This window comes from Montipora foliosa, chromosome 6, assembly GCF_036669935.1.
Source record: "Montipora foliosa isolate CH-2021 chromosome 6, ASM3666993v2, whole genome shotgun sequence".
Lineage (NCBI taxonomy): Eukaryota > Metazoa > Cnidaria > Anthozoa > Scleractinia > Acroporidae > Montipora > Montipora foliosa.
Window position 1 is genome coordinate 59,983,456 of NC_090874.1, and position 14,360 is coordinate 59,997,815.

The window sequence follows — 14,360 nt, forward strand, 5'->3', positions numbered from 1 at the left end:
GCCGCCGTATTGATAATAATAGCCCTTATGCATGATTTTCTCCACCAATTATGCAAGCCTCTAATTTGAAAATCAAACTTATAAACTTAAGCTTGAGCTGAATCCCAAAGAAGCAAACTTGTAAAGAAAACCCACTTGCCAAAAGTATTACACGAACAATTTTGTGCAAACGAGGTCTGGTGGTGAATTTTCAGCCCGGGCATTTCCCGTTTGTTCCGCAAAAAGGCGCGTTTTATAGAGGACAGTTTCTCATTTTCCCGCTCGTATTGATAATAATAGCCCTTATGCATGACTTTCTCCACCAATTATGCAAGCCTCTAATTTGAAAATCAAACTTATACATTGCAGCTTGAGCTAAATCCCAAAGAAGAAAACTTGTAAAGAAAACCCACTTGCCAACAGTATTACACGAACAAATTTTGTGCAAATGAGGCTTGGTGGTGAATTTTTGAACATATACCATCGTCATGCGTAAGGACTATTACGGGGCCTTTAGCAATGACGACGGGAACGGCAACGAGAACGTCATCTCAAAACATAAATTCTCATTATTGTAATCACTTCACGACCGTGATTCCAAGTTTTTTTAATATGATAAAGGTGTACCACTGAGCTCCTCAGGAATGAAATCGTTATGAGCGGCCTTAATTTAGGGGAGAAAACTAAAATTTATCCTCAAGTGCTGAAGTTCTTCATAAAACCTCAAATTTAGCTATTTCAAGTTTTTGCTTTGCAGAGGACGGCAAAGAAATGAACAAAAGTGAAAATCGCACTTGCAGGGCGTGCAAAGCCATTGTTTTTGGCCACTAAATATGCACATTTGTTACGTTCTCGTTGCTGTTGTTTGAAGGTGGCTCTGAATCTACTCCAGATAATTTTTTCTAACTTTAATTTGCAGAGAGTTTTATCTTAGCCTGCTAATCACGTTTCAGCAATAAAAAAAATGGGGGTTCCGGACCTAGTTCGAGATATAAGCGTTTAAAGACAAAATATACCGTGTTTTTAGAGGACTCTTTTGTTGCCATGGAAACCTATTACGTCACATCAATGAGTGCATCTTGTTAAACAATTATTGGTGTTTTATTTGGTACCATAACATTGCCATGATGTGAAACAGTGTTGTAATATTAATCCTTCAATTAAGACATTCCTCCAAATTATTGAAACCTGTTTGAGCCACCTTTAACTTAGTAAAGCTTTAGTAAGATCGTTTGATATTTTATATACATATACACAAAACTAAGTGTCTCACCTTATTTTTTAGTATCCAGTCTAGTCATAACCTGCGTGCAGCCAGACATGTAACTCGAAACCTGGGTCAAACCCTACAATTCTCTACTTGCACAAATCCCATAATACACCTAGCTCTTTCATCCCCCAAAATTTTGCATGATCATTGTTTGCAATTTCTCCTGGGACATGAAGATGTCCCAAGAGAAATCGAAAACAATGTCTTTGAACAGTACTAGAAATACTAATGATTCCAAGTTCGAGTGAGGCCTAACACTACTGTGAAGTTTTTTATACCCAATTATTCCATCAGAGATCAACCCTACTATTGAAATTGGGCCCACAAAAGGACAGAGAAAAAATCGGACCAGGGTGGGATTTAAACCCACGACCTTCAGATTTGATCACCGTTGCTCTACCAACTGAGCTACAGAACGGGAGCAGGCCGTGGGTATGTGAGATGTTATCACAAGGACAAATTCGGTTCGATCCAAGCCTAATTTAGATAATCGTTAGTTGTTGTCCTTCAGTGGCACATTGATATGAAGGACAACAACTATTAGTAACGATTAACTAGAAATACTAGCTTTTGAAATGTATTCTGTTTCGAGTAAAAAGCCAAACTAGTGCAAAAAAACTAAACCGCTTCCAGTAACGGTTATTAGTTTGTGGTTTCATGTCGCTTCTGATTGGTTGCTGCGCGATGGGAAATGTCAAAATCAAATCAACGTGTTGACGGTTTTTTGGATCCGCACGTGCTACGGCAGATCTTTGATTTCTGTTTGTTTGCGATCAATCACAATTGTTGCCATCTCTTCGCCCGCAATGATTCTTTTCTAAAACACGAAAACAATAATTGCAATAAACAAAATAATCAAACATCGCCATTTCACTTTTGACCTTTTGGCTGTTGAAATGCAAAGCACTTTTTCTGTCATACAAATAACGGATGCTTGATTTGTCAAGTAAGTGAACGTCGAAAAACAAAACGCGTAAGAATCTATCCAATCAGAAAGGGATACAGAAACCCCTGTAAACTCTGAACAAGCTTAAAGCGGCTGTGACACTGTGCAATTTTTGCGTGCAACTTGTGTCGCAACGCCATTGCGAGACAAGTTGCACGAATCATTGCTCAATGCAGCATATCTTGCAACGGTTGCAACGATTTTTTGGTATATACTCCATGCACCCATGGCATTCTCCTATGGAGTATATACCGATTTTTTTAAAGCATTGCGCAGTGTAACATCTGTCCTGCAACATGTATCGCAACAGTTTGCGGCACTAGCCAATGAAAATGTTCCTTTGACGTCATGTGATCATCGAGACGAGACAAGTTGCATGAAACGTTGCTCAGTGTATCACCCGTAAAACAACTTGTTTCGTAATGGGAGAACGTTTCTAGAAATGACGTTGCGAGACAACTTTGCACGAAAAATTGCAAAGTGTAACAGCGCCTTTAGTCTGTCTGCGATGCAGGCTATTCCGGTCACAACCCATCCGATTGCAAGTCAACCTCGTTGATTGCAAGTGCATGAGCTGTCTCCCACGTAGCCTTTATTCTTTTCTATTCTCGTACGGTCCAGATCACTCGTGTCACGCACTCTAAGAGAAGGGAAGGGAAGGGAGGAGAGTGCGTGACACGAGCGATCTGGACCAGGCTATCTCCCAAGCGTCTAGGAACTGGAGACTAACTACTCTTGCCGAGGATCACGGGCTACCTCTCGTAGGGTGTGCAAGATGGCGGCGAAGGAATGCATTGTGACGAACTAACCTACGACGTATGAACTTCTGAAGTCATGGCCATGGTAGATGGCGGTTTAGAGCTAGAGGACGGGGAAATAGATGATTTGGAGGATGGAGAGATAGATGAGAATGTACCTCTCTCAACGGAAGCGAGCAATAATGTATTCTCACGTTTAGAACCACGCAACGGAGACTCGTTCTCTGAGAAATTACAAGACTCGCAGGGAGTAAACAGCAGGGATTTTGTATTTCAAAGTTCAGTACCTCCATCTGGTCCATGGGAACAACAGGGTACATCTTTTAGTTCTTTAAGTCGCAGTAGATTTCGTAGAGGACGGGAAACTCCTGCGATCGCGAGAGGAAGAGGAAAGGGCCGTTTTCGTGGAAATGAACGGGAAATGATGGGTCGGAGCAAGAGCTCATCTGGGAAAAGATTCAGCCAGCGTAGATGTATCCTTTAATTTATCCTTTAAGTCTGAGTATTTGCCAAAAAAGAAAGAAAAATAAAAACAAAATTAAGAATTTTGGACAGAAACTTCGTAGGAAACTTTTGAGAAGCCAAATAAATATTGCTGGTTTGCATGTGAAGTCATTTTGGCCATGGTGGTTGGCAAGAACAATAACCTGTCTCTCCACTGGGAACCAAACCATACATTTCATCCCCTTTTGAAGGAAAATGGGGAGTATTTTTTAGCGCCCAAGGCACGAGCCTGTAGGGGCGCCTGGGGTTATCCCATCTAGGAAATTTTGCAAATTTATTTTCTCTCAAGTGGCATTTCCTGCATTTTGACATCATTTTGGTCGTATTCTAAAAAGTCTTTATCTTACCAATTTTTGCTGTTTAATGGAGTAAGACCGCTGCCCTTATAAGTTTGCACAAGGGGTGTTCAATGGAGAGACTGGGAGAGACGTTATAGGATAACAAAGTGTAATTATAATGTAACATTTTACTCTCAGATCGCAAAAAAAAATGCTTAAGATAAGCAATTTTTTCCTTGTTTTCAGAATTTCATGATAAATTGGGAGAGTCTGATTAAAGTCAGGAGAGCAGGAGGCAACACATCAAATTGGGAGGGTCGGAATGTCTGCTTAACTTTATTATTATACAGATTCTGCCAAAAAAAATTGAATTGTACAGGGCTCAAAATTGCCACCAATACAGTTGCATTTGTGACAGAGTTTTTTCCCTTTGCAACTAAAATATCTGGAGAAGTCGCAAACTTGCAACTTGTTTTCAATGATTTTGGGACTAAAATTTGCGGAATTGCGACTGAATTTTTTTTCATTAATTTTGAGCTCTGTTGTGTTGTATTGCCAACCAAAATTACAATAATGTTTTGTTAAAGCAACTGAATGTGCTTGAATGAGTGAAGAAAATATATGTAGCAGTGAGGAAGTAGGAGTAAGCATGAGTATTTTGCCATAGGAAAATATATTACATGTATCTCTGTAGAATTTGTACATACTGTATTTGAAATATTGTTACAACAGCTTAAAACAGCATGGACCTTTTAATAGAGATCAAAGCATGTGGAACATTTTATGTATTGATAGTTGTAGTCTTCGTTGACCGAATGCATAAATGGCAGACAAAAATGTATTCTTTTGTTTCTGTGCTAATACACCTTATTCCAAAATGGCCACCATTTAAATATTCTTTTGTTTTTATTCAAATTAGCCCTTGATGCCTTGTTCTTAAGCTTAAGATTCAAAAGAATATTTTATCTTGAACGAGGCAACAAGGGCCAATTTGTATCCGCATAAATCAGCGGCCATTTTGGAATAAGGTGTATGAGACTCACTAGCCTCGCTCTCAAACAACATTTCTGTTATATTTTGTCCATGCAAACGAGGCTAGTGAGGCTAATTAGCACATAAACAACAGAATTTTTTTTTGGCCACCATTTATGCATTCGGTGTATAGAATGGACCTTTGAAAAAGAAACATCCTCCTTAATACAATGTATCTTTTCTTAACAACAATTACACTTCAACCAGCCTTCTTTCAAAGGCCTAATTTACCTCATCCCTTGTCTGTTGAAAGGAGAGGGCCTCCTTATATTGACGAAAGAATGCATTCCCACCCAGACTTTGAAAAAACAGGGTTGAGTCATGGTGCAGCAGAGGAAAGGCCAATGCAGGTACCTCTGCACTTTGATGAAAGGCTTCATTCTGATAATGTCCGACTGAGGTTACCACCTGTTCCATTCACCGAAAGATCAAGGATGTCTTTAGTTGGTGGAAGGACTCAGTTACATGCTGTAGCTCACTTTGAAATGACAGATTCCACTCCTCCTGAAGTGGGCAAAGAACCTGGAAAATTACCATCACCTCCAGATGAAGAAGATTTTGATGACTACAGGATCTTGTTGCAGCGTCATCGTCTCATTCAACAGCAGCTGGCTGCGCTTGAAAACCAGGAGAGTTCATCCTTAGTAGAGGATGACGCTATCATTGATGATTCTTTCATTGACATTCCAGTGGAAGATACCCATGCACAGTTACGAGTTATCAATGAAAGACATTTAGGAACGTTAGATGATGTATTTGAACAAGCCCACGAACAGCTTCATAGGTTTGATTCTCATCATTTAATAACAGATGCTAGGAATGTAGCATCAGGTGAAATGGGGAATGACATTTGCAATCTGTTAGAAAGTGAAAGTTCTGGAGATGGTGGTACTCCTAAACCATTCTTACCTTTTAAAATTAAACCTCTTCATAATAATGTCCCATCAATTAAAGAATTGAGTCAGAAGGACTTGGAACAAAGAGGGGTAAGGAAGTACATTGAACACGACACAGGCGGTAACAACATGGAAAATGTCACTGTTAAAGAGAACAGCCTATCTCTAACACAAGGTAAAAAACAGGGTGAATTTACAAGGCCACGAAAAAAAAACCGAAAGAAAAGAAAACGTAAGTTGTCTCAAGTTGGAACTCAAGTCACAGTAAATAGAGGACCAACCGGAAATGCCAGCTCATTGCAGGGTGCACACGTTGATCCTCATAATGAACTTGAAGCAAGACTGATGTCTCTAGCTGGAAGCTCTGTTTTAAATCATGGAGGTCCTGCCACAAATAGGTAGGCAAAGTACCATGTGCGTGATTACATTAGTGCCCTCTTAAGCTCGTTTTGTAGAGCACTGGACTACCGTGTTGAAAGTTGTGGGTATTGGCTTAAATTGACGTGGTGTAAACAAGGCAAAATGTACATGTGTATACTTGTGAAACCAACCTTGAACGGATAAAATGAATATAAGAAGAGTTTTCTCTATAATGATTACATTGTTTGCTATGGGTAATTTGTTTGTTTTAGGGAGGATAAGGATAAAAAACGAGAGAGACGAGAGAAAGTGCGACAGTGGCAGGAGAAATTGAAAAAAAAAGACATTTCTAATGAAAAGACACTTCAAGGAAATAAATCTCGGCTCAAGAAGAAGGTAACCAGGCTTTCCCGAGGTGATAAGAGACGTTCAAACAGTAGTCAATGGGAAGGAGATGGGAAGGTGAATTTATCAAAGTTTGAAAGTGATGATTACTTTGAAATACCCATGGACGTGGAGAGTGATTCAACAGGTGATGATTGTGTATTGATTTTGTTCATTAATTAATTTCTCATTAAATATTTTGTTATTTGTCATTAGTTTAATAAGAAACTATTCTCTGAGACATTCTCGGTGACTGTTTTGAGAAAGGCCAAAGAGCTGACACTGGACTACTATGTGACAGGTTGCGAGCTCATTTCGCACAGGACCCGCATACAGGTTCTTTAAATGCCTGAGAAGAAAGCGCTGCATTTTGTAATCACACTTGCAAAATATTATTTAATGGTTAGGCATGAATCCAAGTTCTCACAAACCCTTTCTCAGTAAATAAATATTATTATTCTGAGGTACATGTATTACTCTGTACAAACAACCCAGATACAGTGTACTTTATATCTGCAAAGCTTTGCATGTAGGCACAGACTTCCTAGTGGTGTCATACAATCAATGTTCAGTATCACTAGTTTTAATACTGCAGTTTTGCTGTAACCTCCATGTTGGAGGTGAAACTAAAACAAAATTGAAGAAAGTTCAGATGGCCATCAAGTGCTCCATCTGTAACATACACTGTAAGTGTAAGTTGATGGCACATTGTACATGTGTTTAATTAATTTATACCAATATATGTATAGAACTTGAGTTGTTGACTGCATTGGTCAATTAAGACAAGATCTCAAGTGAAGCTATGATCTTTGCAGTTATATGAGCGCAATTTTTGCAATTGCGTAGAGAAGCCTGAAAAATTCAGGCAATTGCAAAAATTGTGCTCATAACTGCGAAGATCATAGCTTCACTTGATTTCATATCCGCAGTTCATATATGATTCATTTCATATACCATTATTTTCATCATTAAGACAAGATCTGTTATTGATAGTAATAGTACATATACTTGGTGCAGTATGGAAATATTGGTCAAACAATTTCAATTAATAGACCTTTTTTTCGCTTGTACATTTTGTTTTCCCAATACAGATCATGTGATGATGCTCAGAGGTCTGGTCCCTTGTTTTGTTCATTCAAAAGAGTGCATGCAGAGATGTTCATGCTTGCATGTACTTTTTTAATTAACAAAACAAAGGACCGAACCTCCTGAGTATTTTCATGTGATCTGTATTAGGAAAACAAAATGTACAAACAAAAAGGTCTATTACAGCTGTAATTACATGTACATGTACCAGTCATGAAGTGCATTGTTTTTCAATCATTATGTTAGTTAATTTAAGTTTCACCGACTTTGTGATGTGGCCCACACAACCGTGATGCTACGGTAACACTGCAAATGTGTCTGTACAGCAGTTGACCCTTCACAACATTGCTAGACCACAACTCTTTGCTAGCAGTGGGTTCATAAACTTTCTTCAGAATTAATTGTTATGAACAAGAATTCTGGCATTGGGGCTATGGACATAATGGTTTATAAAGAAGACTTGAAAGTTAAACCAAATTTACACTTGTTGCTGCCTAATCCATGCAAATCATCCTCCTTGTAGACTCACTGTGGGTGGGTTTCATGTACACTGAACAACAGTACATGTAATTTATTACACACATCATGAGAATTTCATTCCATAAAGCTCATTTCTACAAATCTATATGCTCTATACAGCCAATCAAAATGGCGTACAGCTCTTTCACATGTAGAAGTATAACCAATCAACGGTAGTGTAAAGGCCTTTCCAAGCCAATCACTCGTACATCTCGTTCATCTCGTTCAAATCGTACTTTGTTATTGAGTTGAATGAAATTTGCATTTGGTTCTATTGTAAGTGAATTTTTGTTTCTAATTTAAGTTCGGAAAACTATTTCAATGAAAATTCTCATCTTATGTGTAATAAGCAGCTCACGACGTACATGTAGAAAGTGCTTTATACGGGGTTGTATTCACGAGTTGTTTGTGTAAAGGCCTTTCCAAGCCAATCACTCGTACATCTCATTCATCTCGAGCAAATCGTACTTTGTTATTGAGTTGAATGAAATTTGCATTTGGTTCTATTGTAAGTGAATTTTTGTTTCTAATTTAAGTTCGGAAAACTATTTCAATGAAAATTCTCGTCTTATGTGTAATAAGCAGCTCATGACATACATGTAGAAAGTGCTTTGTACGGGGTTGTATTCACAAGTTGTTTGTTTGTCAAAAACCTTCACTCGCTCATACCTCTCTCGTTAGGGTTTTTGACACAAACAACTCGTGAATAAATCCCCGTTTGCTGCACTTTCTATGACGTAAACTATATATATGTAAGGAACCCTCAAGTTAAGAGAGTGATACATGAGTAATATGTTACCTATTACTAGCAGATGGCCATCCAGCTCCACCGCTAATAGAGGAACCAGTTGAAGACTTCCCTCCGCCACCACCACCATTACCAAATGGAGATTTTGGTAATAATTTTATTATAAAAAGTCTACTCTGTCCTACATAACTGGAGGAAAAATGTACATGTATTTAGCATTGAAAGGGCTGTGGGAAAAGGACTGCCAGTTTAGGCCATTTTAACCTGCCATAAATATTATATACAGTAATTATAATAATTTATACAGTACAGCTCAAAATGTAAGTTACCAGTTGTGTAGTGTTTCAGGCGTTGCGCGCTATGTGATTCGAGTCCTGTGTCACCTGCGAATCATTCAAGCAGAATTTTTTGGCATAAATTTAGGAGGACTCCTCTATGCGAAATCAATATTTATGAATTTCGAGCAAGTAACAATTGCATGGTTAGAAGCTGTCTGCGACAGACAAGTCACAGACGCTCATAAAGACTGCAGACAAACATTCCCATTTATCTGTACATTGTACATGTACAGTGCAGTGATCTTAGACAAGTGTAGCCTTAATTTTAATCCTCAGTGCAGCGAGGAAGAAAATTTGGACAAAGATCGTGGCATTATTTAAATCAGAAATGGTGGTTACATTGTCAATAATTTATGATCTTGTGCCGCCAAAGAAGTAGGAACCTGATCTTGTGCTGGTCTGGTGTTTTGAACAGCGATGGGGTTGTTTAGTATACTGTAGTACTTGTTGAGTCACACAGCTACTCAAAATAATTTAGTTGTGTAAAGATTTCGGATAGGCAAAGCCAAAGGTTTTCCTGACTTTCCTTCATGTGTCGGCTAGCCTCAATTTTACAGTATAATATGCTGACTCAAGACCAACAAAAACAATATGATATAATTATGATATGATATGATATAGTATTATAGTATACTATAATATAAGATAATATAATATGACATAATAAGATGAAAAACATAGAAAAAAACTATTTCATTAGATAATGCAACTCTAGAGTTTGATTGACTGCAGACGAAAGAAAAGAATCCCAGCCGAACTTGTAAATCAGCAAGAGGCAAAATTCCATAAATAAGAGGTTTTACATGAGCTAGTACACTGTACTGTACATGCACAACACAACAACATTGTTAACTGATTTTAGATAGGATACTATACTACATGCATTTGCGGGTGTCACAATTCCCGTTGGTTCTCAAGAACGGAGAGGATTTAAGTCGTCAAACATTACAGTTATTTTTCTTTTTGTTAACTTGAAAACATGTGAAAAGATCGGCTCTCCAAAATAAGCGGTTAGCAGTTTCACAAATGCCTTTTCGGGCCTGAAAAGGTTTCGGGACTTCCGAGAAATGGGCCCCTGGACCTGTGACCTGGACCTGTGAACATGGTTCGCACAATCTTGAAAAGGTCTTGAATTTTAGTACCCGTCTTGAAAAGTCCTTGAATTCGTTTGAGGTCCTTAAAAAGTACTTGATTTCTTTATTAGGTCTCGAAAAGTCCTTGAAATTCACAAATTTGTTTAAACCACATCATTTTCTGAGAAATTAAATTATTTTGCCAACGAAAATTTGGCCATTTATGACTAATAGCAAGCCATAAGCGATTACGGTGAGAAAATTCTAGAAAAAAACGCAAAGGCGTACATGAAGCGAAACTGCATCTTCACCGCAATTTCATGCTCATTGCACCAAGCTGTTGGTTGTCCGCCACTTTTTTTGCACCGTATAAATAGTTTGGTTTCTCACTTTGATTTCAATTTAAATGGTTAAACGATCCAAACTGTAGCTGGGTAAGAGAATTTAAAGGCGACAAACGCAAGGCTATGTGTGCATGTGTGTGCATGGAAGAAAGCACTCAAAAGTCTCACATGATTGGCGATAAACATAAAATGAACACTTGTAGAACTTCCAATTTTAACTCAGTCTGTGCTGGTCGGTACATTTTTACCTAAGAAGTTACTTCCAGTTGTGATCTAAGGTCAGAATCGGGTTTCGGTCGTACGGAAGCGAATAACGCTCAGAAAGGCAGCCAAAGATAAGGCAATTTAGAAGGCTGCTATTAAAAACATCATCATCATCTTAGGTTATTACAAAATATTACAGTATAAAATAATGTGACCAACCGTGGCTGGTCTATTTAAAATTCGCAAATGACTCCATTGAGTGGGACCAAGAATGTCAGTTTATTGAATAAATTTTAGTCCTTGAAAACTGTAATTTGTCCTTGAAAAGTCCTTGAATTTCGTTTGCCTTAAGTTGTACGAACCATGTGTGAACTGAGACCTGTCTTTTGTGGATCAAGTTACTGACTAAGAGGAACCCAATATTGTGAATTTGTGAAAGCTTGCATAGTATCCTATCTTTAGAAGCAATGTGCACTTTACTGCCTCAGTGAGCATAGGTTTTAAGTGGCAGCTGGTTTGAGTAGAGTAACTGTGCAACTGTTGTCATAGTCAATTAATGAATTTTAAAACACTACGCCTATTAACTGGAGGGTAGGTGCTGCAAAGGTTGCAAGAGAGGAGGAGCACTCTCGTCAGCAGCAAGGAGGTCACCATGACAACCGAGCCACAGTCCACCTGCCACGGCACCCGTCAACACATCACAAGTGTGTGGAATGTATACTTACCTTAAAACGTGAGAGGGAGGGAGGGAAAAGCAAGCCAGTAAGCAACAAGGTGATTCAAGCCAGAGCACATGGCAATATGCCCCTGCAAATTAAACCTCCCTAGAGTGCCCCCAAATATCACAGGAGAAAGTGCTGCATTGGCTTGGTTTTAACTTTGCCTAAATGATATTTAGTCTCATTTAATCTTAGGTTTGAAAGAAGCTGGCTTTAATTTCCTTAATTTTAAATAAGAAAAAAAAGTACCCAACTTCTCTGAGTGAACTAGGCGATGCTTCGTGTTGGGTGTCAGTACTCGCGGGAAGTACTGAGTGAGCCTCTTTTTTTTTTTGACAGGTACACCGACAACTTCTTCTTATGTAGAGCATGGACAGCAGTCATTGTTGGTAACTAATGATTTTAATGCTTTTAATTGCTTGCGTAACCTAGCATCGATTTCGACAGTTTTATTTGCTTTCTTTATAATTTTTATTTTGCTTTGGCATTGAGAATGTGGTACAATTGTCTTGCAGTGAGTGTTAATGGAAAGTTTTGAATTTGTTTTCTTGCCTTTGGGGCTCCTCTACCTTCTGGCGACTTGAATTAATTACTTATTTGCTACTTAACCTTCTTTGGCGACTTCATTTTTGTTTTATTTCGAGCCCTGCATTGATTTTGCAGAAGGTAAAGCTGCATGTACGTTACAGTGTGGGTCAATGTTCACACTACTTAACAATTATTCGCCGAAGGCGAAGTGATTATCGGTGAATATTCACCGAGACGAAGTTGAGGTGAATATTCACCGATAATCACTGAGCCTGAGGCGAATAATTGTTTTAGGATAAATACACAGGTGATTATTTCAAAAAAGAGAAAAAAAAAAACATTTCAACGCGAAATCATCTTCACTTACAGTGGCAAAACGACTACTGGCAGCCATTTTGTCCGTCAAGGTGATTATCGGCTGATAATCCGAGATAGCGAGCCAATGAGAGCACGCGATTTTGTATAATCACCTGTGTATTTATACTAAATACAGTTATTTAGCAATTATTAATTTTCTTGTCAACAGATGTATCCTCCAGGTTATTTTCACGTAGATCAGGTACACTTTACATGTAGATGTGATGTTTTGTAAGTAATCTGATCTTCATACAGTGAAATTCTTAAACACAATATCCAGTAAGGATGAAAATGGTCATCCTTTAATTTTGATACAAAATTAATAAAAGAAAGCCTACTTATTTTTAAGCTAAAACCAGCTTGTAAATGTTCATACTGATTCTCTGCAATGTAGGGTGGAAAGTGTGTACAACTGTATTTAGCAATGTGTGAAAGGAAACTTTTTGCAGTTTTGAAGACTTGGGATTGTAACGTTTTCCTTACGGCTTATTCAGTTAACCTTGATGTTTTGACTTTTATCATTAATTTTTGCAAGCCATTTTAAGTAATTTGGGAGGGATAAGACTTTATTTTTGTGCAATTAGAAATCTGACAGGGTTCTGCAGCAGCAATTAAGAGGCAATAGATTGCATATTAATTCTTGAATATTAATTAGCTGGACCCCCAAAATTTTGCAATGGACCCCCAAATTTTTTAAAAAGGGGTCCAGTGGACCCCCAAATTTGAAAACCTGGATACATCTCTGAGCCACCTCTGATCAAAAACTACATATAATCATAAAAATTACATTAGGTTGGATCTCATTCTCATGAAGTACATGTACTCTGTACACTGTACTAATGATTTTTCTGTTTTTATAGAACTACCGTGACTGGTCGGGTGCCTCAGCCCCTGTGGCATTGGCAGATCTTCATAAAAAATCCTTGCATTACGGGGGTATGTGACTTACATGTACAATCTGCTTATCACTCTTGAAGTAATAATGTTAGTACCCACCATCTGGGGTGTCTTTATTGGGGAAACGTTGCCTGAGTGTGATAGAGTTTCCTAATACAATATTATTACGTGTATAACCCTAAAATCAAACCAAATTTTGGATTTTAATTATCGGGAAAACCGAAGTTCAGTACCTAGGGAAGAAATATCTCTTCCAAAAGAGTGAAGAACCAACAATTTCAACCCACATACAGTATTTATGGCATAGATTCCAGGAATTGACCCTATGTGAGTGCTTTCGCAACTTCAACAACCCAGCTCCCTACTTGAACCAGCCTTTCATGTTTGTAAATTTGTGTTTGCCAGAACTACCTAGACACACTGCTGATGTGGAGGAAAGTCACAACCAGAGAAAAGTCCATACCCCAGATATCTCAAGCCAAGAAAACTCGGATGAAGATGATGAGGCAGCCCTCAGAGAACAGCTCTTGAAATCCCTGGCTGTTAAAAGGAAAGCCAAATTGAATGTTGGGGTAATGAACAAAGGCATTAATTGTATTATTAACTGTTGTACTGAATCCTCCAAATTGTGGGCAGGTAGAGTCGTTCTAATACTGGGGCAGCAGCAGTAGCAGCAATAGGGAGTTTAAGAAACAACAACTGTTACAGCTACTGCAACGACAACGCCAAAAAGCAGCAATACGTTTGGTTAAAAGAGAAAAATCTGATCGTGCTGCACGTATGACACACATTTTTGTACATTTCTCTCCTGTACTCATCAAAACAACAACGTACATTGTAAAAATGACCAATTTTCGGGTTTTGATGACGACATCGACAAACAACAGTGAATCTTCCCTTCTCTCTCTTTGCTTCAAATCCGTACGTACCAATCTGGTTATGGCACACTTTCGCTCATATTGTACAACATAAACAAGGTGGAAACATCGTGAAACACTTAGGATAGCAGAGACTAATAGTTTGAAGCATGGCATCTGACAGGATGCGGCGATGAGGATCTGCATAATTCTCTAAAATCCGCATCCTCTGCATAATTACGATATTTTCCGCATAAAACAGAAGAAATGCATGACATTAGTG

The 14,360-nt window shown here is 38.3% G+C and overlaps 1 protein-coding gene across 4 annotated transcripts in view; it reads left to right on the plus strand.

The window, feature by feature from the left end:
- Window positions 1-2,958: 2,958 nt before the first annotated feature.
- Window positions 2,959-14,360, plus strand: part of LOC138007987 (zinc finger C3H1 domain-containing protein-like) — a 39,542-nt gene continuing 28,140 nt past the window's right edge. For 2 of the 4 annotated variants that reach the window (XM_068855148.1, XM_068855150.1), the window contains exons 1-8: window positions 2,959-3,426; window positions 4,975-6,061; window positions 6,296-6,555; window positions 8,822-8,908; window positions 11,778-11,827; window positions 12,493-12,525; window positions 13,184-13,259; window positions 13,626-13,792. In XM_068855148.1, coding sequence (XP_068711249.1) covers window positions 3,030-3,426; window positions 4,975-6,061; window positions 6,296-6,555; window positions 8,822-8,908; window positions 11,778-11,827; window positions 12,493-12,525; window positions 13,184-13,259; window positions 13,626-13,792 — 2,157 coding nt within the window. In that variant the 5' untranslated portion in view covers window positions 2,959-3,029. The remainder of the gene's footprint in view (window positions 3,427-4,974; window positions 6,062-6,295; window positions 6,556-8,821; window positions 8,909-11,777; window positions 11,828-12,492; window positions 12,526-13,183; window positions 13,260-13,625; window positions 13,793-14,360) is intronic. The other 2 variants (XM_068855149.1, XM_068855151.1) reach the window with 1 other exon arrangement.